At 41.5% G+C, this 27,137-nt stretch overlaps 1 protein-coding gene across 1 annotated transcript; it reads right to left on the minus strand.

Moving 5' to 3' along the window:
• Positions 1-2,550: 2,550 nt before the first annotated feature.
• On the minus strand, positions 2,551-18,808 carry LOC306973500 (uncharacterized protein; the record flags this gene model as incomplete). The annotated part of the gene is made up of 8 exons (XM_079570424.1): positions 2,551-3,363; positions 5,277-5,369; positions 14,423-14,601; positions 15,661-15,948; positions 16,531-16,751; positions 16,834-16,921; positions 18,256-18,555; positions 18,796-18,808. 8 exons carry the CDS (start codon positions 18,806-18,808, stop codon positions 2,923-2,925), a joined length of 1,623 nt encoding a protein of 540 aa, XP_079426550.1. The 3' UTR covers positions 2,551-2,922.
• Between the last annotated feature and the right edge of the window lie 8,329 nt (positions 18,809-27,137).

The following is a 27,137-nucleotide window of genomic DNA, read 5'->3' on the forward strand; positions in this document are numbered from 1 at the left end:
AGGAGGCTTTGAATCATGAAAGTAATTTATCAGTTCTGACAAAGAGTCCCCCTGTGCCTCCTTTTGTCTGTCTTTTCGTGTCAGTCTGCAAAGTAACTATCAAATTTTGGCCTTGAATCCGTTGTCGGAGCGAGGTGCGCATGTTTTCTAGGCCTGTAATTCTCAAACCTTTCAAACAACCTCATGATATATTTCATCCTCCAACCTCCAAGTCAGAACTAAAGCAGTTCCCGGCTTTACACAAGCAGCAGCAAGTCCATTTTAATACTTTTTCATGCTATTTTAACACCCAAATACTGTAGTTTTAACAGGCCTATATCATGCACAATCGATGTTTTGGAGCTTTTATCCATGTTGTAATGCTATTTCCTTATCAAAAACACCCCCAGCGTTGTTTTTGGCTTCATTCATGCAGTTCTAGGCAAGCCTCCTGAATCCTGCTCTCTGAGCAGCTGCTCCGCCCTCTCCTGGAAAACCACTGAGTTGTCATGTTTGCACTGAAAGCTGTGAAGAAGGAGCTCTTTCTAACCGACTCTAGACACGCCTGTTCACGTTTGCGCGTTTGGTTGCAAGGACTTTATTCAACCTTCCTAAAGAACCACTCGCCAGATGTTGGAATTTCTTTCCGGGATTCGGCGACTATCAGCCAAAATAGTGTTTTTCTGTGACTGTCTCTTGATGGATGAACCTTCGCCAGAATCAAAGTGGATTAACTAACGCGAGTCTCATATTGTAAACACCTGATGGGGCAGCCAGGACAGAGCGGTGAGTCCATCAAAACGTGTGTGTGTTGGCGTGTGTGTTAGCGTGTGTGTTAGCTTGTGTGTTAGCCATTTATGAAGCTGTGTGTCTTCACTTATTGCTGTGATATTTCTATTTCTATTACTGCTAATAATGCATGGGCAGATTAGCTATTAGTTAACTGAATCGAAGCGTCGTGTCTTCCGAGTTTGCAAAATACTTATATTTCTCACAAAAATGAGTACTCCATAGTGCTAGAGGTACAATATATCATATAAATGCCTAGAGTTTACTTTGGGATGGCTAAAATAGCATGATACAGATCCTTCAATGCAACAAATGCAAAAAGTATCCGAACATTCCATCAACGACACCAATGAGCAACTATTGAGCACACAATTGTGTCCCATTTCACCCAAAAAAACGCAGCACAGTGTGTTTTGGACCTTAATTGTTGTAATACCGACAAATTTATGCAATATAAGATAGTCGAGCAATGTCTTTAGTGCCACGTGGACTTCATTTTAATGACATTTAAGGCCTCAACCCGAAACCCTGAGGTCTAAAAGGGAAAAATACCAAGTAAAGTCTACATTTGCCAAACCCAGGGTACCATCTGAAGAAACCCAAGCATTTGTCTAGACGCTATTACACTCTTGACAGGTTTCGAGATGACGACATTGGCGCTCGAGACCAAAATAAACGCAGAACTTTCTCCATTCGGATGATCTCTTGTCCTCGGGCCTGTTTTCTTGGCATTTCTTATTACGGTGAGTGGCATGGTGTTTATTTAGGCCCGGTCCTTCCGGTGCGACAGCGTTGACAGGTGAGGCGTGAGGGGAAGGAGAGAGACTGTGTGAGCTGATGTCATTCTCAGCTTGGCAGGCTCCAGTCCTGTTGTTTCGGAAAAAAAATTACGGGCGCCCTGACAAAGATCTCCCCGTGAATGAAAGCCCGAGATTGTGCCGGGACGGATGAGGCGGCCGTGTTTCCTGACATGCTCGTGTAGTTCGTAATAGAGTTTGCTTGGGTGGAAATGCAATAGAGTGATAGCGCGGCGCGGGGAAAGAGTTGTCGCAGAATGGCAGGCAGAGGTTTTCCTTCACACTGTATGAAAAGTCTATTCCTTTGTTTTTTCGCATTCACAAACACTCACTTCCTGGTTAACCATGTCCTTAACAGTCCTCACCCTTTGGAAATGACATGCATTAGTCTATTCTAATGTTTAAGATTGTTTAATTTGAAGCCATGCATTGTCTATAATACGTGTTCATCTTTTTGAGTCTTTTTGCATCAGATTTTCAGTGCAGTGCAAGGATTCAGTGATCCTTCAAAATCTTTTCTTGTGTCTAGCTTTGTGTTGTGCGTCAGTGTTTTTTTTTTCTGTATTCACTCTCCAATGGGCATCAGGGGCGTGTCGAGGGGGTGGCTGGGGGCAGCATAGGCGGCAGGCCATCTCTAAATTCTGATAGGCCACTGCAGGACAAGTGCCATCCCACACAGAGCGGTAACAAGTTTTAGTCACCGTAAAAAAAACGAATGTGTGGGGAATCGCCTTAAATAAGCACATATTTACATGCAACATGGGTTTATACAGGGAGCAGCAAGTCAATCGTAATGTTTTTTAATTATATTTTTATATTTTAATGCCATAAAGGAAGCAAATTTATGGGTTTCTAACTTCTAGAGACTTTTAAACTTTACTTTACACTGAGGGATCAAGGAAAATTTAGGCCTAAATTGGTCAAAAATAGTCCATCTCGACTCACTTGGAGAGTATAAAAAGGTTTAGCAAAGAAATTTAGGTTTAATCTTTGCTAGATCAAATTTGTTCCTACTACTACTACTATCTATAGCGGCTATGCAGGTGACGTTACAGCCTGGCAATGGGAGCAACATGAGTGAAAACGATGATAATGTAACATTTGAATCATTGAAATATTTTTGCCTAAAGCCCTAAAGACTTGGGTTGGTCCTCGTGCCACCTATGCATAACTAAGTGCCACCCCCGGGCCACCCCGGAGATAAAAGTCTGGACACGCCCCTGCCAAGCGTGACTGGAAGTCTGCGGTGACACTCAGATGCTTTGATGGAGGAACAAGGTGAAGGTCCTCAGTATGTGCAGAACCAGATGATTTCACTTTTGGACATTTGTGTGAAGTTTGATCAACTAATCTACATTCAGGTGCTTGGAGAGGCCTCGTTTTGGGCGACCTCTCCGCCCTCATCGCCCCCTCCCTCTGTTTTGGCCGATTCCGTGGTTCCCCTGGACGCTGCTCCCGGAGACGCCGCCCCCTGCTGGCTACCGTCCGGCGTCGGGGGCGCTAAAGACCGCGGGTTGGAGGCGGGGCTTTGGCTGAGGACGGAATCGGGCGTGCGGGTGGAGCTGAGGTCGTCAATGGGGGCGGAGATGTCGGGGGTGTTGGCGGGGACGTCGGTGATGGCAGTCGGGGAGACGGCGTTCAGGAGGGGCTTGTGAGAGGCGTAGGTCATGCCCCCGTCCGTGTCGCTGTCCAGGGGCAGGTTGGAGCTGGTGAACTCCACCCCGGAGTCGCTCATCTCCATCAGGTTGTTGTCCGAGTTCAGCGCCTGGTACCGGCCCGGTTTGGACACCTCCAGGCCCTAGAAAAGACACATGAAAAGACTTCCGGTCAACGAAAACTGAGAAATAATTAAGAAAACATGAGCATTACAGGCAAAAAAAGATTTGAGGAAGAGGAAGTGTGACCACAATCGAGAAAAAAAAGTGAAATGAACCTGGAACTATATGTTTAAGAACAAGAAACCATCATAATGAAACAATCTTTCCAAATATGTCAAAAAGAAGTTTATCACACACATATATACATCTATATATAAGTGAATTTGTGCAGAGGTCAATCCTGAACAAACTTACAAAGCTATGCACTTTTATTTAGTCAAATACAACCACAAACTATCTAGTATCCCCCTAAAATTGACCTCTTAGGGAAATACTAGTGTTCAACATGGATACAAGCCTGTTCATTGAAGGGAAATGGAGGAAACGGAAGGTTGGGATCGGGGTCAGAGTAAAAACATTGTGAATAATTCATACTGTTTCTTGTACAGTATTTATAGATCTACCTTTCACTACACGAGGCCGGGGGAATCCAGAAGAAGTAGGTCAGATGACTTTACAAGCATTAATCTCGCGGTTATCACGGTTATATATTTTATATAAGGTAAACTTCTCTGAACCTTGACCGTTTCACTGTCCTTTATTTCGCTTTCATTATGACTGCTTCGTAAAGACTTTCCTTTGCCCAGTTTCAGCGTGCAAGGTTGGCTGGTTTTGATTACCTTTGCAGTGACATTTTATGGGGGCTACTTTTGCAGCAAAGTGTTCTTTAAATTTATTGTTTAGGTTTGCAGCTGAGGTGATCACAATCCAATCCCAGACCTGGGTTTCACATGTAATAAATCAGGAGCAAATTGCCGGACGAACACGGTCATAAAACAAGGATAACAGTCATAAACATGAAGGGAAGTTAGTCAGAGATCTGCTGTAAGGCACAGGAGCAGGTCACAACAGTATGTTGTATGTTAAATGTACTGCATGATATGGGGAAAAATGTCAATATCTGACAACTGTATTGAACTTATGGCAATAATACAATGTAGGTTCTCAGTCATCCAGGTAGTTGAGTAAAACTCGAAAACGGTAAATCAACGGTAAAATGGATTTACTTTTAAAAAAGGAGGTGACAGTTTCGCTATCCATCCAGACAGCATCCCCGGAGCTGTTGCTCGTGGCGACCACACTCACCAGATGCAGACGTGGTGGGCGTGGATGGTGAATACCCAGTGACGTCAGGGGATGTCATTGGCAGAGTCCCCATGTCATTGGCGGAGTCCCCAGACACAGCTTGGCTTCAGGCCGTGTCATCCTCCAGATGGCTCTGTCCCAGGTGTTGGACAGCTGGAACCTGAGTCCTCCTCGTCTGTTGATGCCGCATCCATCTCTCATGACCCCATGACCCCCTCTCTCAAACCACTGCTGCTCTTTGTCCAACAGACGTGTGTCTCTGTCCTCAAAAGAGTCACCGGTCCCCCCCATGTGCAGAGACACAGCAGAAGTTGTGCCTGAAGAGGTTTTCCTCCGGTGCCGAGAGGTGCCTCTCCAAGGGCTGAGCTGTTTCCTCATGTACATCTCGTTACCCCCCCTCTGTGCCGTCACAGGTTCCAGCTTGGTATTCACCATCCACGGACCAAACATGGACATGAGGATGCTGCCATGATGAGCAGTTTTTATTTACCGTTTTCGAAAAAATCGAGACCAAAACAAAACTAAAATGGAACCAAATTAGGTAAAACAACACAAATACACGTTTTTACCTCACTATGCATTGCATAGGTTTTAAGTTTTGTATGTGCACATTTCTGTAACTATTTCATTTAATATAAATTAAATTTTCATCATAGTATTTTCTGTTTCGTTTTTAATGCGATATATTGTGGCTTTATCTTGTGAAGCTCTATATCTTTGATAGGTATGACCTGTGGCCTGCACTGACCTTGATGGTGACCTCTGTGCTCTCAGACGGCTGGTCACACATGGACTGCATCAGGGACTCCTCGGTGAAGCGCGTGTAGGCCTCATGCACCACCTGAACAGACAGAAGCCTTCAATATCACAAAACAGCCAAAACAGAGAGGCTATTATAGGTTCTTCAGGATATGGGAAATACAGACAGGCCACAAATCACCACTAGACTTTTACAAACAGCTCAGGAAATACACAGGGCAGTGAGACTGAAAGACGTTTTTCTTTTCACATCTGAGGTTGAGAAGAGACAGACACCATGACAGGTGACTTAAAGACAACAGCACCGAGGAAGGTTAGGTCGTCATTACTGCACATTCCTGTCAAAGTAATGTTACTCGTTGTGACAGGAAGGGCATTCTGGAGGCTGCATCTAAAAAGTAGCAAAATAGCTCCTTCCTCCTTAGAGGCCTCCGTCATGAGGTCAACCATGAGGCACCATTGCACTTAGGAACAGGAGCTTGAGTTGCTTCATTTGCACTTCAGGACAATCTGAACCTTCCTAGCCTAGCGGAGGGAATTTTTCACAAAAACTGCAACACCCACACAATGGACAACAATACTGTATACGCTCCATATCCTGCTGCGATAAATTCAATGTTATGACCGACAGGTTCTTAAGCTTATTTACACTTTTTACATGTGGAATTGAATGTGCCAACTCACGAGACTGGTGCACTGGTGTGAGAACCAATGAGCAAAAGGAAGCAGCCACATGATAAAAGGGAGAAGCACAAAATAAATAATCCAAATGTGCCTTTCTTGTTGAAATTTGATAACAATTAGATTTATTTAAAGTGATCTCGACTCATCTGACGTTTCACTGTTTCCTAGTCAAGTAAGAGGGGAAAGGCTCATCCTACATGCTCCATAAGGAATCTATGATGACTTATTAATTTGAATACGTTATTTTATTTATAGAGCACTCTTTGTACATTGTTTTCACTATGACAGACACATTATTGTAGAGACTTTATGGGCTAATATTGGATTGCGGTTTAGACTGACAATAGGTTCCTGTCCAGTGAAAGGGTTTGATTCACTCGCCTCTTGGGTCACATCCACATGAGCGTCTGACAGAAGCCTTTGAGTGTTTTTGATTTAGAGGAACATCCATCAAGGCGCTGCCGTCATCTCAACCTCAGATGTCGATATTTATACACACGTTCAGTTCAGTTTTCACAGGGACACAACAGGAGCACACATCACTCAAAGCACACACAAAAAAGTCACACAAATATGTACAAAGACACACGAGGTTCTCCATACTTCCCACTGGTTTAAGACTGTAGCAGTTCAAGACTCATATCCTGAGATTGTTAATAATAATAATAATAATAATAATAATAATGAAGCGTCTTTGAGTGTCCAGAAAAGCGCTATATAAAACCAATGCATTATTATTATTATTATTATTATCTGTAATGCACTTTGAGTTTCATTTGATAATTCAGCACGATTGATAAAAATATGTTTGTTTGTTTGTTTGTGCTGTTGTTTTGAAATCCACTTGAAATTACTAAATCAATTCTTACAGACGTGCCCCAGCGCATACTGTGGAGGGCTGGGTACCGTTACATTTTTTTCTCCATACTAAAATATTTTGCCATATAGAACCATAAAACAGACCAATAGTGTAAAAATAAATTACTTTTGCTTTTAAATTTCTATCAGAGAGAGGGAGCTGCGCAGGAGGAAGAGGAAGGAGGAGGTGGAGGAGCTGACCAGTGCAGGATACCACGCTCTGAAACACTGAAGGCAGCCAGCCGGGTTTCCTCCGGGTACTCCGGTTTCCCCAACCTCCAAAAACATGCTGGCCCACAATGGCGGCTCGCAGATCTACACAATTTCGTTGAACAATTGTACAATGACAAATAAAGCACTTACTTACTATTATTATTTGAGGTGAAACAACCAAGTAACTTTTGTTAGTGCTGTCCCTGGACCAAAAGGAACATCAGAACTTAGTCTCTAAATCATACCGTTAATCATTTAACGGTACCCAGCCCTAATACTGTGACAAAGCCTAATCTAGTTAGAATAGTGGCAGGTTGCAACAGGAAGGACACATGGTCCTATAATCACTCTGCCACTGATTTACAGGGATGAATTATTTGTATTATTTGGCCTTTGCTCTGCCCTATCCAGTCAGATCTTGGACGCTAAGCAGGGAAGGGCCTGGTCGGTACTTGGATGGGAGACCGTTTGGGAACACCAGGAAGCCTAGCGAATGTAGTGCGTGAGTGAGTGAGTGGTTGGTGGTGGTCGGAGGGGCCGATGGCGCAGACTGGTTGTTTCGCTTCCGTCAGTCTACCCCAGGGCAGCTGTGGCTACAACAGTAGCTTACCACCACCAAGTATGGTGTGAGTGAATAATGCAGCAATGTAAAGCGTCTTTGAGTGTCCAGAAAAGCGCTATATAAAACCGATGCATTATAATTATTATTATTATTATATTTAAATCAATTGGTGGCTGAGTGGTTAGCGCTCTTGTCTCACAACAGGAAGGCTGCGTATTCAATTCCCAGACCGCGTGGGCCTTTCTGTGTGGGGTTTGCATGTTCTCCCCCTGTGTGGCTCAACATCTAAGGATGAGTCCACTGCACTGACGCCCACTGCTTCTAACAGGCTCCAATGTTTGGCTGTACATTTGCATCTTTACTCGTCCTTCATGAATTTATATAATCATCTAAAATAGCGCAAGTGCCGCCAATGATAAGGGCAGAACCTCTGAAATGTTTACCAGGGACAGTATGGAATCATAAAAGAAAGGGAAGGAAACACAGCATTTGTACAACAGGAGAACAACAGAAGGATGTAGCAGACGAACAGCGGCACACACACCCACTGGACAGAAGGGCAGAGAGTTCAGTTTCTGTAACAAAACAACACACGCATAGAAGTATTAAAAGATAAACAACAAATTATATAATCGCTCCGGCCCACAGCGCACACGGCTCACATTAGCACTCACACAATGATATTTTCCTTGCAAATCACCAGAATGTTCATTGCTACTGCGAAAAGTTAGAACGTCCAGAGTTATCTCCGCTGTGTACGAGTGACTTAAGCATTGGTTATTTATCAGCGGAGACAAGAGGCAATAAGGCACAAATTTAAGCAATAAAAGAGAAAGCAGAGCCAGCCGAGGGGAAACCCAAACGCTAATGTCACAATATACTCAGTGACTTTCTCTAAATATCATTGTTCAGCTGCGGCACAAACACAGAGATGCGCATAAATATTGTCTCAACAGGTCATTTAGTCTCCGCCTCAGCTCCAAAATGAGTTTTTCTTGAGCGAGTGAGAGTGACTTCATTTTAGTTCGCTTTTCAGAAACAAAGAAGCAATGAGTCACTTCACTTTGTCTTAAGAAAAGGGCCATTTTAAAAGTGAGTTTCAGGTTAAATGAGGTGAGACGCTGGGGGAGACGCTGACCATCGACAGCGGCAGCGGCAGTGAGTCAGTGGACATTAAGTGATTGTCCTTTTGATTTGTTTATAGTTCAACTTTGCAGAATAAAGTTTTGAGGAAGCGACTCATAAATGCTCCATGACCCACCGGCTTGTCTTTGGTCTGGACCTGGGTCAAAATGTGCTTCATCTGTTCGTAACCAGAGTCTGGTTTCTATGAAGAACGTCGTGTCCAGGACAGAATAGCTGTAGTAGGTCTTATCTGTTGTATTTAATTCGTCACGGACGTTTTTGTCTGAGAAACTTCTTCTTTGATCAACTTTATTTCATGAGATCAGACGGTTGTGAGATTTGTTTCTTTAAAGGCCCGAAATCTGTTTTTGTACGAGGAATAAAAAAAGTGTTGTCCTTCAGTATATTGCAAAAGCGTCTGTGGAAAATAGACCTTTCGTGACAGTATTGCTACAAAGTTAAGAAATGTGCCTGTAAAACTCATCCCTGTGAAAAACTGGGATGTTAGAAATGTGTGGGGAATGTTAACCACAACTAACCTTTAACATGTACAACATGCTCCCCCACTCAATGTTTGGAAACAAAAGAAAAACAGGTAAAGGGCCTTTAATTCTCTAAATCCTCACACATTTTTAAAAACCTGCCAGACGACACCGTCACTGACTTGATCAAAGAACTCGAGCCACAAAAGCACTATAATATATTTATAATGATACTGTATATAACACATCAAGAGTGAAAAACTATAGCAGTTGTCTCACCAAGGAGAGGCTTCTTCTGTGGATCCTTAAAAAGAAACAGTGCCCCCCACACTACAAGGTCAAACTCGCATAAATATAAACTTCTTTTTTATGCATAAAAAGTTGCATAATGCACCTCTAAGTTCAGATGTCCAGAAAAACCTTTTGCATCATGTCGTGTTCTCTGGGGCCTGTGCTCGCAGTGGCAAGTGAAAAAGGAAAGAGGGGAAGGAGCAGAGAGGGGAGACATGTCTGAGCTGAAGTGGGCAGAGCAGGTTAACTAACTATTAAACTGCTACATCTAAACTCAATTAATTTAATTCTATAAACATTTTTTGGAGTAGTTTCTTTCCTTTTGTTGTGGGCGGGGCACCATTAAACATTTATACTTAGGGCACTAAAATGGCTTGCAGCGGCCCTGTACACTATTATAAACCGACATTAGTTTAGATTACAGCCGGTCTCTGCAATGTTGCAAGATTTAAGTTCGTCCAGTGTTGCATCAATACTTCTAGATCTTGTATTAATAATGAGAGAGTGTGACCACTGTAAAACGCCCTCTTCAGCACATCCCACAGATTCTCCATGGGATAAAGGTCTGAACTTTGCGGTGGCCAATAATGCCTCACACTCCCTGCACCATCATTCATAGACCAAGGGGTGACTTCAATTATTTTTCTTGCCCGGCAGTGTACTTTTCCGAGTTTTGCCAACCACTTTCCGCCAGACTCACCTCTATTCTATGGACAACAAAGGAATAAAACGTTAATCCCTCTGTGATTTTTAATTGCTCCATATTTCCGCGGTTGTTGACGCTTCAGGCTCATCGTACCGAGACAAACAGAGCATTTATGTGATCAATAAACCACTTTCACAGCATTAAAATATCGCAATTATACGCCCATTCATTTGTCAGGTTTTTTTCATTGCACAAACAGCTAATTATCAGTGTGAATGTGATCGATATCGGAGCCTGCTGCGTGGCTTTTCTTAACAGGTGAATAATTGGTTTGAAATGGGTGTTTAAACGGTCCATAAATTCAACACTCATCTCCCACAGCACAGCGAGAGGGACACGACTAGATAACTTAAAGATTAGCTGTCAGTTTACCTAAATCAAAACAAGTGACCTCATCAACTAATAATGAACTAGTTAAGGATGTTTTCGTGGACAATAGGTCACTTTAATACACTACCTGACCCAAAGAAAAAGTCTCCACCAGGATGTAACTGCTGATCTGGAGCTGCTGCAGTTTGTCAGGTAGTTTCAACAACACTATGTGCCCAAAGGATGACAGGGTCTCTGCGGGGCATTAAAACAGTATTAAAAAGTCATTCAATGAATTATGTCAAAATTAAAGCTAGGGCTGGGTGTTTTTGGATATTGATCGATCTCGGTTTTCGATGCGATTTCATTTTTTCATAATAAATTCAATAGATCTTGCTTGATTCATAAAATTAGATACTTATTTGATTCAAACCTCAGCTCAAACAAAAACAAATGCTTTCATCAAGTCTCACCTAATGCACAAAAAGCCTTACATTGTCTCGACTAAACTCCCAAACTACTGTTTGTGCCAAAACGGCTGTAAACCTGTCGATTATAAAGACTCATGATAATTATTGAGCTTGACCAAAGCAGAGATGTGATTTAGATTAAATTTAGATTAACTGCCCTGCCCTAATTAAAGCCTTGAAAGTCATTGAAACCATTAAATTGTATTGAAACTGGCATTAAAGTAATATTTCTTAGAAAACTTTTTTTTTCTTACAGACAAAATCCACTATAGTGATATTGTAAAACTATTCTTACTGCAAACATTTGTCAAAAACACAAAATCTGTGGCCACAGTTTTGACAAAGATTTTAAACAATCATTTGCACTAAAGTTGCCCGATGTCTTCAATTTGGTTTTGAATAGAAACACATCCCCTCATTCCCATTGTAAATGTTTGCAAAACGTACTGAAATAAATACACCACGATTTTTTGCATTTATATCATTAAAGGGACTATACCGAGTTTAAAAAGGTTAAAATTTTGTATCCCCCCCCCTAAATGTTCCAGCAATGTCCTAATGTGTAGAATGAGCTCAGACCTGTTCACCACAACTGCCTCTAAAATCCTGCACTGTCACTCCAAAAGGTGTCACTTCGGGTCTGAAGTGCCGTCATGCACGAGCTTAATATAGAAGGTGCAGCTACACATATGACCTGAGGTGGCAGTAGTGAGTGTAAAATGGCCAACTTGCATCTAGTCCCTTTAAAGATATCGTATTTAGGCAATAAAAAGCATTACATTTGACTTGCTGCCATCTGTAGAAACCCTGACTGAGATCAGGTTTGTTCTTCCTTGATGGCACGGGCGTTTTCCAAGATGACAATGCCGGGATTCATCGAGTTCACACTGTGAAAGAGTGATTTTGGGAGCATGAGATGGACGGGCCCCCCACAGAGTCCAGATCTTAACTCCATTGAGAATCGTTGGGACGTGCTTGAGAAGGCTTTGCTCAGTGGTCACTCTCTCCCATCAGCAATACAACATCTTGGTAAATAATGAACACAACACTGGATATTTTGACATTGCAGAAGCTTATTCAATACATGCTGTAATCAGAGCTAAAGACGTCCAACCAATTTTTCTTTTTTTGGTGGCGACTTAGAAGGAAAGTCAGTCCACTCCAATTAAAAACATTTTTACAATATTATGTAATGTTAAGATGCACTTTCACGTGACAGAAGGGGCTCACTTTTTACAGTTCGCCATTAGAAAAAAGTCCTCTTTTATGCAATTGACTAACTTCATAATTAGCTGTTCCTGATCCTATCCCTAACATTATTCTGAAACCATTATTTTCACAATCACATTTATATTAAATGTTCAGGAAGTCCTCTATTCAGACCTCTATTTTAAAAAGAGCTCTACTCTATGTCCAAAAACTGCACAACTACAAATACTTATGTCGCTGTGTAATTTTAGTTTTTCTTTGTTCGTACCTATAACAAAACACGCACATTTTGAAGTTTTAAAGCATTATTCTAGACTTATTGTATGTTATGTACAAATTATTAAAGGTAAGATGATTCAGATTTCAACATGATAGAAAATAGAAGCAATTAAAAGTGGTCTGAAAACTTTCTGAACCCACTGTCTGAAGCCGTCGGCCACAAAAAGCCATTACGTCTGCAGTACATCAGATTTTCTGTGCGTTTTGCTAAATGGACGACAATTACCAGAGGCGGACAGACCAGACAACCGTGTATTTGCTTTAATGCACTCTCCGCTCACTCACGACACGCCGTCCTCAGAGTCAGACCCACTGCACTTTCATAAACACGCTTGAAAATATAACAATTACGACACATTATATGAAATGGGAGACAAAATGAAGAATATAATATGTATGTAAGTAAATAAGGCACACAAACAATATCTACATTAATTTTTGTTCCACTTGTACTAGCACCTTTTTATCTGTAACTCACAAAGGCTCCTATTACTGAGACTACTAAAAATATCATTATCAACTAAAGTAGGGATAAATTATCGACAGAGATGGTCAGTGATGAAGCAAATTTACTTAAGTACTGTGTTAAAAACAGATTTTAGGATCTGCACTTTGAGTAGTTGTTTTTTTGAGAACTAGGAGTGGGATTTTGACATCATTGCTAATAATAAATGAAGAGTAAATATGTCAATATGCTATACAGGCACAAGCAAGTGAAATGTTATGATTTTTAATGCCATTTTAAAGCCCAAATACTACATTTTAATGTCACAAACGAAGGAAAATTGGCATACATTTTATTACTTAAAGGGATATTTCAGGATTTTTGACATAGGGCCTCATACCCTAGTTATCCAGTGTCCAGATTCTTTTTTTTTTTTTCATGCAGTCCTTATATTTGAAGAGTTAAGTGGTGCAAGGCTAGTCTACGGTAACTAGTAGCCTGCACTAAAAACAGTCTGACCCAAGCACAGTGCACTTGAGGCAAATCACTTATAACACCAGACGACCCATGTAAATGTCTGTGTTGACTGAATAATTTTTGAAATATAACTGACCTTACATCACATGAATTACCACATTTTGAGGGACTATTTTCTAGCAGATCACTCCGCCGCTGTGTAGCTTACAACCACAAAGCTGATGCTGCTCAAATATAAGTTTGGTTAAATGCAAAATGGTTATAATGAATTCTCGACACAGACATTTATAGGGATAGTCTGGTGTTATAAGTGATTTGCCTCAGGTGCACTGTGGAGCGGGTCAGACTGTTTTTAATGCAGGCTACTAGTTACCATAGACATGCGCTAGCCTAGCACTAGCCTAGCACCACTAAACTCTTCAAATATAAGGACTGCACGAATCAAAAAAATATATACAAATCCAGAAATCAACAACACTCTGGATAACTAGGAAATGAGGCCCTATGTCAAAAATCCTGAAATATCACTTTAAGATTTGCAAAACAATGAAAAGAGAATTGGACACACAACGGGTGACTTTTGAGCAAAAAAGTGCTCAATTTCAGCCAAAAACTGCAACTGAATGTTAGACAATAATTTGGATAATTTCAATAAACTTATACAGTAACACTTATCAAACAAAGTTGTAATTTTCCATGAAAATTTAGATTTAATGCCAGTTTGAATGCTTTTAAAGGACATGTAAGGCCTTGATCTTTGGCACTATTCATTTAATGACTTTCAATGCTTTTTAATGCCCCGCAGAAACCCTGACTTTTTAGTCAATGGGGGAATGGCATTTTGATCTATCTTTCTACTGCACAAATGATGTAAAGAGTGCAAAAAGTGAAAGGGTAAAAAAAGAGATTAATAATGAAAAAATGTAAAAATAAGAAATTATGAAAAGACACAATCACTCCACTTTAGCGCCATGACGCAGTATTATATTTTAAATTGAATCCTATAACCCTGGCCATTTCGTTACCTGTCTGAAGGCCTCTCCCTCGCTTTTGCCCGACTGCTCCGCCAGAAGCTGCAGTTTCTTGTTCTTCTCGTTTCTCTTGTGCACTTTGTAGAGGCACGAGAGCAGACACACCAGCAGCATGAAGGCGAGCAGGCCCAGCATGGCGAGGACGGCCACTGTCAGCGGGGGCAGCTTATAGGCTGCAAACACACGGCGAGGAGACACAAAGAAAGGAGATTAATCCAACGCTTCGGAGGAAAGAGTCAATCATTAGTTTTGCTGAGAAATTACAACTTTAAAAGAGTAAGACAGCTTTTATAGTGAGTTAGGGTCAGGGTTAGTTAGTTATGTAGTCAGGCGTCTAGAAGTGTAGCCCAACCAGGGAATAAACAAAAGCATGTCGACAAAGAACTAAATAAACAAACTCTACTCATATAATAGGTGCATTAGGTTCTAACTCTGACTGAATATATAAATAACTCATGTATGCTCTGGCTGCTTTATGGGTCATGAACCAGGTTTTTTTCTAAAAGCGGAAAGAAATTTGTTTTGTCATCAATCGTGGACTAGAAGACTAGTTGTTTCATTACATTAGTATGACAGTATTGCTCCCTGAATGCTGTGAAACAAGCTTATAAAGTCTGCCCTTTTGGAGAATTGGGATGTTAGAAATGAAAAGAAAGAGCTTTGATCACAACTAACATTTTAAAGATATAGGCCACTGTTTTTCCATACTGAGATATGTTCTTACCTGAGCTTAAACGAGTTGATGCATAACTGTCTGGTCTTTACGTGTGCGCTCAGTCACGCAAAAAGACGAAAGATGGTGTTAGCATTTAGCCTCTCCTCCTCTGCTCAATGGGGCCAAACGGGGTGAAGTTAGAAGCGACCAAGCTCTTCCATGTTTCCCTATTTAAATACGGTTACGTGAGTAGTTACACGATCCAAGTATAGTTAATAGAAGAGTACGAATACTTATATCGTGTAACTACTCACGTAACCGTATTTAAATAGTGAAAACGTGGACGAGCTTGGTCGCTTCTAACTTCACCCCTGTTTGGCCCCATGGAGGAGAGGAGGACAGACTAACTGCTAACAACATCAAGACCAGTTTATTTGCAACTTTATCTGCAATTGCTCTTGATTCCGGTGGCCACACTCTTATTATAAGGGCTAGAAAGGATGTTTAAACTTCTCTATGTGCTGCATTGCCTTTTATTCAGCGACATCCTCATCCAATAAAAGTAGCTGCTCCTTACGCTCGACCTCGATGTAGACGTGCGCCACCAAGAATCCTGCCAAGTCCATCACTTTGAAAACCCCGGTGTCGGCCTCCCTCAGCTTCTTTATGTGGATCACGGCGCCCTCTACTGACAGCCTGCCCTCCAGCTGAGAGTCCAGAGGCGACACCACCACCCCCTGCTCCACGACGGGCCGGTCCTGGTTGGACGACTTGGGCCTGTAGACCACGTTGAGGATGGAGTGGTCCAGGTAGAGGTTCAGAGTGAAGTTAGAGCCGTAGGTGAGATGCAGGAAGGTCTGGTGCTCTGTGGATGTTCAAAAGAAGAAAGAACAGAGAATTGCTAGTAAGGCCTGACCAATATGGATCTTTGGGGTCCGATACTGATATGAAAGGGAAATATGATGAGGGATTTACTTGATTTAATTGTCAGCATAGAATTAATGCAATTTGAATTCCCAAACGCAATATATAGTGCAAACAAGACATAAATCTCTTAACCCCCACCTGAACCGAGCACATTTTCTCCAGTTTAGTTTTACCCAAATCTAAAAGCTTCTTGAAAAAAAGCGACAAAAACGTGCCAGAAAAGCAACAACAACACAATTTTAAAACAACAAAAACATAACCAAAAAATGACTGCAAAAAAGTTGAGCAATTATTAATTATTTTCAAAGATATTTAGGTTTATATTCAAAGCCTTCATTTTGGCACATTTAATGACTTTTAATGCTCCGTGGAAACCCTGTACATCCAGAAATGTTCCAGTTCTATCCATTTTTGACGAGTAAATCATCTTTAAAAAGTGAATATTGGATCATTTGACTTGTTAAATCCGACAGTAATGGCCTTACATAAAGTTTAGAGAATGTTACAGATCGCTCCTGACCTCTGACGTTGAGGCAGTTCCTCCTCCTGACTTTCCCGGTCCGGTCCATGACGGTGTAGCTGCCCTCGTCGGACATCCGCACCGAGCGCAGCACGACCTTCTTCTCCGAGACGCTGAGCCGCCTCTCGTACTCCTCCAGTAGCACGGTCTGGTTAAAGAGCAGGACGGGAGGCGGCTCTGTGGGCTCTGTGTCGGTCTGATTGGTGGGCAACGCACTGGGCCTTTGAGGAGTCAGCGGAGACACGGGGAAATGTAAATAACAGGACAATAGCTGGAAATACTTCAGATTTATGGTTGAAATACCTGAACTCCAGAGCAATGGGACCTTCCACGTGGTTTAGGTGGATGTCATAGTGGTCTCCGTACTTTATGATGTTCTCCACAGCACAATCTGAAAAACAAAAGAAAGACGAGGAAGTGATTGTGTTCAAAGTGTGGTCTCGCTAGAGGTGTGGGACTGAGACATGCCTTGCCCCCGCTCTATAATGGCCTAGAGAGCAGGTGAATGCTTGTGTCAAAGCTAATGGGTCGTCAACACCCAGTGACTCAGCAGTAGGGCAGAACAAAAGACTTGCTAATTTGAGTGATACTGTAAACCAGTGTTTTTCAACCACTGTGCCGTGACACACTGGTGTGCTGTGAGATATTGTCTGGTGTGCCTTGGGAAATTATCCAATCTCACCTAGTTTTTTTTTTTTTTTTAACAAATGCATTATTATCCACAAATAATGTGCCGTTTTCGAGTGTCTGTGCTGTCTAGTGATCGGCAGAGTAACCATATTATACTCTTCCATATCAGGTAGTTAATTTCTTTGAGACAAGAGAATTAGTGATGTATTGAGGCATTGTGGCTAGAGAGACTATACGGTGTTCCTAGCCAAGACACTTTGATGAGAACATTTTCTGCTGGTGGTGCGCCTCGTGATTATTTCAATGAAAAAAATGTGCCTTGGCTCAACAAAGGTTGAAAAACACTGCTGTAAACAACTTGGGTAGGGATGTTTCCCTCCTCCTGGGAGGAGCCTGAGCCTTATATAGACCGCTCCAGTTTGGGTAAAAGTGTAGTTTTCTGACCAAAAGAGCTAAGAAGAAGCTTCTGTGACAAGAAGCAAAATGTCCTCAACTTTACTCAAACCCAGTCCAGCTGATGATTTAGCTTCTCTACGATTATGTATGTGTACTTCTACAACATAACAGAGGCTGTTCAGTGCTTTAAAAGAGCTCATATTCTGCGCAAATAACTTTTTTTCTCTCTCTCTTTCTCACTTTAACTATGGTATAACCAGCTCCTGGGTTTGTCCATGTTTCAGAGCATGGTGTCCTGCACTGGTCAGCTCCTCCTCCTCTCCCTTCCTCTTCCTTCTGAGCAGCTCCCTCCGCACTAAAACAGTCTTTCACCATCTTCTCGTTTGTCCCTTTTTCGCTTCTTATAGCGCCTCCACTGTGCTGCGGGTGTGGGAAATTTTTAGGTCTCAAAGGTCTTTAGCTTATAAGCTACAACGATAAATAAAGCACTTACTTACCTACTTACTTAATCCAGTTTAAGCTTTTTAATGACATTTAAGGCCTTTGGCACAATTCATTTATTGCTTTTTAATTCCCCACTGAAACCTTGTGCAGGGCCATCGACATGGGGGGAACAACAGGGGAAGTTGTCCCAGGCCCCAGTGGGCCCATAAAGGAGCCCAGAACAATTGAATTGAATTAAATTGTCATGTTTCTCACCTCTGACAATGACCATGAGTTTCTTGACGACTGTGGAGGCGTTGTTCTTGATGACGTACAGTCCCTCGTCCTTCTCCTGCAGGTTCTCCAGAGTGATGTGTCCCGGGGAGATGAGCTTCACCTCGGGCCCAGAGAGGTTGCCCTGAGTCTGGGGCTGGGGCACCAGCTGCCCCCCCTGCAGCAGCACCAACTCCAGGGAGCGGTTCATCCTGGGTCTGAACACCAGCTCACCCAGCTCCTTCGGCGGGACGTTTATGTAGAGGTCCTCTCCGAAAAAGGCCGTTCTGTGTTCATCTTTAACTGCAGCCAGCAAGACGGTCTAAGTTAGTGTACAGTCTACACCTGGTTGACAAATTCTAGGGGTGGGTAGAGTAGCCAATACATTTACAAGAAAGTAATCCTCCATGTAATAAAACACATGTAAAAGAAACATTGGAGAAATACTAGGGCACTGAGAGACTGTAAAAGTGTAAAAGTCTGAATTATGTCTTAGGTGTAATCAGACAAACGCAGCATGAAATAATTCCCGAAAATTCAAACTTTCTTTAATCATGTTCAGAACTGTATTATATAGAGTCAACCTTACCTTTCGAAGAGGCCAACACCGCTGTAAGAGAAAAGAGAGACTTTAATTCAACAAATGTTATTGTTTAAAACAGATAATAAATCCATCAAGGATCTGTGTGGATAGAAAAAACAACTAAATGGTACTAAATGTAATTGCTCTGACAAAAAACAAACATAACAGAACAAACGGGTAAAGCAGAAACACAGAAATGATCTAACGTGAAGTTCAGCAGGAGGCGCACAGGCCGGTCCCCCGTGGAGGATTAGGACGGTGCTTACCTGAGCAGAGGAGGCCGCACAGCACTGCAGCAGCGGATACTTTCATCTCCAACTGTCTGCTTCTAAAAACACACAACACGCAGCATTTAGTAAGACTTTTTATAGTCAGTGCAACACAGGAAATGAGTTAAGAGACTAAACTAATTATGAATGGATTAGATTTCAACGTAAGGAAGTAACTCTCTTCATGCTATGACGTTATCTTGAATCATAAATAATCTATTATCTGTTTTCACTTATACGTTCAGAAGCTTGTTGGACATTTTCCATGGGAATTTAAGGGAATTAACAGGAATATATTAACAGGTAAGAGATGGAACTGAAGGTTGCTTCTTTAAAGAAAGATTCAACTTGAGATATGAACATTTACTGAAATATCTATCACAACAGAGATGAAAAGTCTCAAAGAAATCATTTTAGCGATGTCTGAGCACCAGGGTTTGAAGAGGAGTGTTTTAGGTTGTGGCTGAAACACAGAAGAGTTTTGGGAAATGGAACAAGTGTGTGCAGTATTACAATATTACATTGTTATGGAAGTCTGTAATTTAGGTCTGTTCTGTTTAATGCAGCTCTGTGTCAGCGCTCGTCATGATCTGAGTCAGACACAGATGAATTTAATCAATCATCTTGTAATAAAACAAAATCATTATAGAAAACTTTGCTGTTTGTCCCACCACTTATTAGAAAGAACTGAATTTAGGTTTAGGAAAGTTGTTTTTTGTTTAGACCTGATGATATGGTTCTCACACACAAATTAATGTTTTTTGCTTCATAGTAATTGACGGATAATAGCTTATAGTTCATACATTGTTTATTCAACAAAAAAAATTAAAACATCATATTAATTTAAAGGAACAGGCCACCGTTTTTCCATACTGAGATAGGTTCTCACCTGAGCTTAGACGAGTTGATATGTATCTCAGTCACGCAAAATGACCAAAGATGTTGTTAGCATTTGGCCTCTCCCAATATATTCCTAAAGCTCCAAACGGGGGTGAAGTTGGAAGCGACCACGCTCTTCCACCAGACAGGTACGCATCAACTCGTCTAAGCTCAGGTAGGAACATATCTTAGTATGGAAAAACAGTGGGCTGTACCTTTAAGCATTCCCCAAATTTCCAGGCTTAAGTTCCCATTGAAATTTTCCGGAATTTTATCAGGAATTTCACGGCCCTTGTACCTGCAACTATGTACAGTATTTTAAAATCTTCCTCATGTAGGAATGAGGAACAATAGGCAGGTTTAGTGAAACTTCGTTCTCTGAGGCGCCAATAGCTTTACACCCGAGCGGTTCCAATCCTGATGCAGAGAATTGAATTTCACAAATTAGCTCAAAGAGGAAAAGCTTTGCCAGCGATCAATACAGACGATATAAAGAACACCAGGGCTCCGGGCCAGGCGGGTTAAAAATGAAGAAATGATTGAATGTTAAAAGCTCAATGACAACTTGTGCAATAAACCTCCGCTCTTATTCCAGGACATTCACACGAATAATTATGAGACAAACCAGCTTCAAATAAGGAGAGTTGCTTCGAAATGAGCTCTTTTAGAAATAACACACTTCACTGTAGTGTTTAGTCCTGGAAAACAGCCAGAACCGATAATTAAATGGAACAGAAGAAGCCATTTAAGACCATGAAGCCAACATAGAGTTCCAAGCACAGAACAAATTAACATGAATTGCCATCCTTGCAATCATCCACAGTTCATTATATTAGCATAGATATACCCAGTTTTTATTTTTCACTTTAAAGGGACTATAGGGAGTTTAAAAATGTTAAAATTATGCACTGTCACTCAAAAACGTGTCACTTCGAGTCCGAATTGCCAGCATGCATGAGCTCAATATAGAAGGTGCAGTTACACGTATGACCTGAGGTGGCAGTAGTGAGTATAAAATAGCTTACTTGCATCTAGCCCAGGGGTCACCAACCTTATTTCAGCTGAGGGCTACTTTAAGAGCTTTAAGTTGTTCGAGGGCGACCAGTTAAAAACAAATCCTAAAGACTTAAACGTACACTGTTCACTTATAGGATATTGACCCCATATTATATTAAAATAGCTTTATTTTAAACTCATACTGAGACACAAGAACCGAAATAACTGTAATTTAAAGAATTAGATTCAAGAAAATGAAGTGTTTTACATTTTAGAAAAAAGTCCCAAGGGCTACTGGACATGCCCCAAAGGGCCCCTGGGTGCCCGCGGGCACCACGTTGGTGACCCCTGATCTAGCCCCTTTAAGTTCACATTTCTCCGACCCCTTTGTGACTGTACTTTTCCTCCGTTCACCTTCCACTTACTTTACTTTTCCACAATCCTTTTTCGGTTTGTGCAAAGTACAGAATGCACAAAATCACTCGTTTTAACATTCACTCACATTGAAAACACCAAAAACATAAAACCTCATAGTTCAATACAAACAGAGGTAACCTTACATGGGCAAAAGAGGCATCAAGAAGGTTTCAAGCTCCAACGTTCTTATTTCCTGCTTTGATTTGGTCACTCTACAGAAAGCAGTTGTACTATATATTCTCTGCACTGTTGCTTTTATGTGTGGCTCATGTATGCAGCTGAAAACTGAATTTCCTTCAGGATCTTGGGGGAGTATCATATCGTAATTTTGGTTAATTGTTGACATGTAAATCCAATCAAAAATATGGCTTGCAAATAAATAATGAATCCTCAAATATGTGAAATAAACCAAATGAAGACCTTTGTGAAGTTTCATCTGAGCCCAAAACAAACCGATGGCTGTAACATGCAGCTTACACAGCCCTCCCAAGGGGACGATGTAATGGACAGAAGGAGCTGAACACAGTCACTATTTGACCTTTCACTGGATTAACGCACTGCAGCATCCAGTTAATCAACCTGATAATGAGACGGACGAGCTGAAGAGACGGACGGAGAAACTGCAGCGCTAAGGCAAGTCCAGATCGTGTGTTTTCATGACGTCACAACGCCTATAGTTTAAGAAAGAGAAGGGAAGAGAATTGTTGGCATATTGCAAATCTTTCTAAACTGATTTCACAAGATAATATCACGGTAATGAGAAAGTGCCAAACCATCTCAATCTGGACACACATGACGAAGCACCGAACATGAGCAGCCCCAATGCGCAAATCTAATCTGATCCATCCTCATTATGGACAGAGACAACAAAAACATCCCCGCCAATGTTTACAGATGATGCTTTTGTTCAATTAGCAGCTGAACCGCCGCGAAACACTGAAAAGACTGTGAATGCAACTAGCACAGCAGTAAAGACACAACATTAAGCAACTTTAGACACAAAGGCTGACAGACAAAATGAATATCTCAATATATTGGGGAACTTTCTCAATAACGATGATGAAGCGATATTTTTCAGAAATAAGCTCAAATGTGTCGTCAAACATCTTCATTTACATTGCTTTGTCGCTCAATTCTTACTGGTTTTATTCATTGTCCTGAACAGATGAATGGTGGTAGAATATACATGTATATCGCTTTTCCAGAAGTTTTCATACCCAGCCATAATTGAGAGTATCCTCACATCATCCATAATAGTCTGGTATGGAAACTTGGACAGTTATTCACACACAAAACTCCAACATATAATCAACAAATCATCCAAAATCACTGGCCACACACTATACATGGAATCAACTCTGACCACACACACACTGCTCACCCCCTGCTTACACTCATGCCCTCTGGGAAGCGCCACAGGTCTTTGAAATCCAACCGATTTAAGAACTGTTTTTACCCAATTGCCATAGGCTGGCACGGCGGTTAGCACTCGTGCTTCACAGCTAAAAGTAAGTGGTTGGCGGTGGTCGGAGTGACCAATGGCACAGATTGGTAGCCTCGCTGACTATAGTATCTTACCACCACTGAGTAAGGTGCGCAGTATTATTAGTATGAGGGCTCACGTTGTTTTATGATTGGATGATTGTCTCAAGAACCAAAACACAAAAGCACTCCTTGTTTAGATTATGAGATTTTTTATTACGCTTTCCCAGTATATTTACCTCATATCTGGGTATAGATACAGTAGATCGGGGTAGCCAAGTTTGCGTTGTGGAGGCCGATTTTCATCATTGCCAAAACACCCAAGGGCCGAACCTCAACATTGTAGCCTAAGGTAAAGAACAATTTTCTATGTTTATATGTTTTATATCAGTGGCATAAAGTGGCAGGGCTTTGGGACCCACCATTACCCTCGGATGACAGGCCGAAATAATTGTAATTTGTCATATATTGTATAAAATATTGTATTTCCACGCACGTTTTTGTTGAACAAGCAGTAGAATTCCCTTTAAGACTGAAATTATGATCAAAACAACCCAATAACATTCATTTTAACAGACACAGTTAGTGTTTTCATGTTGTTTCAGATGGATAATATTGAAAAAAGGTTCCCTATAGACTCGCGACCCACTCAAAATTGCTCCGTGACCCACTTTTCGCTCCCGACCCACGAGTAGAGAATCACTGTTTAACATTATACATGACCAAGTGGGATGTTCTGACAGGATATTTTTTAAAACACTGACACTATTTCTCGCATTTTAAAATTCCTTTACAGCTATTTAATCTCTTATTTGCATATTAATATTCTCAAAATCATCTTGGGGGCCAAAGGTTCTGTGCTGGAGGGCCGGATTTTGCCCCCGGGCCTGACGTTGCCTACCCCTGCAGTAGTTCATGTTTATGAAAATCATCCAACATCTAACATACAAATACTTTCCTTTTTCCAAGCATGGTTTGGTTCCTCTCCTGTCTCTGATTGGACCCGTCACTCTGGACGAGGGGGGCATTATGTGAAGTGGTCGGACACACACCGCCTCCTTGTGGTTGAAGTGCATACATTTGCCCTGAGTGATCTCCTCAGCATGTCATCCATCCTGACTGACAGAGCTAAGAGCCTATTCCCAGCTATCTGTGAGGAGGAACTGAACCGCCAATAGCCCGGTCTATAGTTACACATACGGCCTCTCTCTGGCTGTATACTTAGTCTGACATAAATGTTTTACCATGAATTAGATCAGAGGGAAGTGCATTAATGTGGCTCGTTATTTCTGGGATAAATGGCATTTCCACTGAAAAGCTCTGCGTCAGATTAGTTTAATTGTCTATAATAAGAGGCTGAAATTCGGTAAAAAGGTTGGTGTTTAAATGCCACCTCATCACAATGCATACTTGTGTCTTTAGGCAAGGCACTTCATTCATGTATTGCAGCAAAAATGACCAAATTGTAAAGTCTTGACGGTCAAACGGGGTCTGCAGATATAACATAAGTAATATCTTGGGGCATGAGAGACTTGCAAAACACTTTAAAAGATTCCTAGTCATCAGCCTCTTCTACTTCTGAAAGGAAACGAGGTGCCAAATTTGACTCCTTGTGGTGAGGAGCCAAATTATGTCACTGATTTGGCCCGAGACTCCGCGCCTCAGAGTGCAGCGCTTGCTGAAAAAGGCTTGGACCCAGGACTGTATCAATATTGCAAAGTGAATATAAAATGTCCAGCCTTTTTAAAATCAGTGTTCATATTATCCACAGCAGACTTTTTCAGGCAGGTCAACTATGTCCGTCCTACAAAGCAATTATCACAGAGCAGCCATTCCCAAAGTCATCGCCCTCTTATCGATCTGAACATTTCTTGGAGGCAGTAATAATTATTGACTCTATTTTACAGCCTAAATTACATAAAAATCAACACTACCGGTTTAAAGTAGTACATTTCTGCAATAAAAGTATTTTTTCCTTTCAAAATCATACATTTTCTCAATGTACTTGTGTAGATAAGCTTTAGGGACCCCCTGTTGTGTGACCCCCCCATAGAGGATAAACGCGTTCATTGGTATATCACAATAGTTTTCCATTGCCATCCGTGCCATAACTGTCCAGTCCAGATGAACCAAGCAAACAGGTTATAGTGCAATATTCAATACATTACTGTTTAATTTAAAGTACTTTCTTTAACTAACAGCATATATTGATGTTTTAACAGGTTATTGTGTAAACTAAAGGGTTTTTTTTCTCATTCAATCAATCAGTCAATCAATCAACCAATCAAACTGCTTTATTCATCCCAAGGGTCACCTCCGCTCATTATTAGCTTTTCTAATGATAAGCATCTCAAAGGTCTATTGGAACACGGGCTGTATCACCTTAATTGCATTTTTACTGCGAAAACAATTAGATCTGTTATTTATGTTTTAAAATCAAGATTCAGTTCTTTGTGCACATTTTAATTAAAATGAAACACTGGAGACAAAGACTAGACTTATAGGTCCTCCGAGTGCTTCAGTGTCTGACCCTTACCACATGAAACATGTACAATAGGTAATAAGGTCCCATTTGAGAAAGAGATTCTGAATCTCAATATGAGGCACTTTCCTAGTTAAATAACAATAAAAGACTTCATGAACACAATAAATGAATACCTGCTGAGTAGGTTTACTTAAGTGCTGTACTTAGCAGCTGTAGGGTTTTTGAGGATCTATACTTGACTTTGGTTGTAATTTGTTGAGTATTTATTACTTTAACTCCAATTGATTTGAAAGAAAAATATAGCACGTCATTCTACACTGCGGTCAGTTTGAACAAACCGTGTGTTTTGTTCATTTTCAAAGCCACACTCTTTGAAAGTAGGTGGCGCTGTGCAGATGTATCGTCAATAACAGTGACTCACAATGAGTCAGGGGTATAAAGTTTGGCCCCGTCATGTTGCTGTACGTACAGGAGGGCATTTGCGTACAATTTGTGTGTTTTGGAAGATGCAAAGTCATTTATACAGACTGATTTGTACTTTCTACTCACGGCAAAAACCGCTTTCACTAGTAACTTTTGCCTTTATTTGAGTAATAGCCGATTTGACCAGTGGTATCCGTACTTTTACTCAAGTAATAAAATCAAGTACTTTGACCACCTCTGCCCTGAATAACTGCAGCCTTCTGAGACCTATACAGTTGTGATTTAGAATCCTTTGCAATGATTGTGCAGTCCCAGCTTGGAGGTTTTGATTTGTCTCTGCACCGTGACAGAGTTTCTGCACAAACCAACTCTGTAAGTTTTTCATTTTACTGCCCTTGTAAAGCTGTGAACCTATATTATTGCACACAAGCCAAAGCATTTCCCCAAATTTATGTCATGTAGCGCCTTTGTGAGCACCGTCTCATCTGCCGGCCCGTTTGTCAGTGGCACAGGGGCCTCTCGGATCAATAACGGCGTGGATCGAAGTCGCCTGCTGCTCCTTCCGCTCTGTCCCTTGCACTTTCTCCCTCTGCACCCCCCACCTCAATACGCAGCCTGTAAAGAAGAAGCCAGCCCCGGAGCAGCCTGGTGCAGCCAAGGGTGTGTCAGGACGGAGAACCGGCATGAATGGAGCTGTAATGGTACCCCACTGCTAAAGAAGTGAGGAGGGGGGGGGGAGAGTGAGATCACTGTCGGCGAGATACTAACACAATCTAGTGCAGGATAAAGGAGCGGTGGGGGTGAGAGAGAGAGAGAGAGAGAGAGAGATGATGTAGTACTGTACATGTCTCCTTTCTCATGACAAATCAAAAGAAGATTGATGCATCTCCAGTTGGCTTTGACAGCAGGGCATCAGTGAGAGGAGGGGAAGCTAAATCAATCCATAGTGGGACCCGTTTGCACAATGGGGTCATGTAGTAACATAACAGTTCATATAATGGGCCACCTCATTCACACATTCAGTAAAAGATGGGCTACTGTGTCAAATACTTAGTCAGCTCCTTCAGCAGCACCACGAGCGGGTTGCACAAGTGGCCTACAGGCAATGCGTAGGTTTTTTTTTGTTTTGTTTTTTTTCCTCTCCCCCCCTCTCCTCCAAAGAAGGGATGCTCCGGCTCAGAGGGGGATCTCCCAATGCAGCAGAGCAGAGCAGGCGCTGGACATTGCATAATAACAAGGCAAAAAAAATCAAGCCATTCAAATGTTTTACCACTAGACACCTGGTTGTAAAGCTCAATGGACTGAAAGCCAAAGCGGAATGAGTCAATTACGCGTAAACGACCACGCGAGG

This window comes from Gobius niger (assembly GCF_951799975.1).
Source record: "Gobius niger genome assembly, chromosome: 14".
Lineage (NCBI taxonomy): Eukaryota > Metazoa > Chordata > Actinopteri > Gobiiformes > Gobiidae > Gobius > Gobius niger.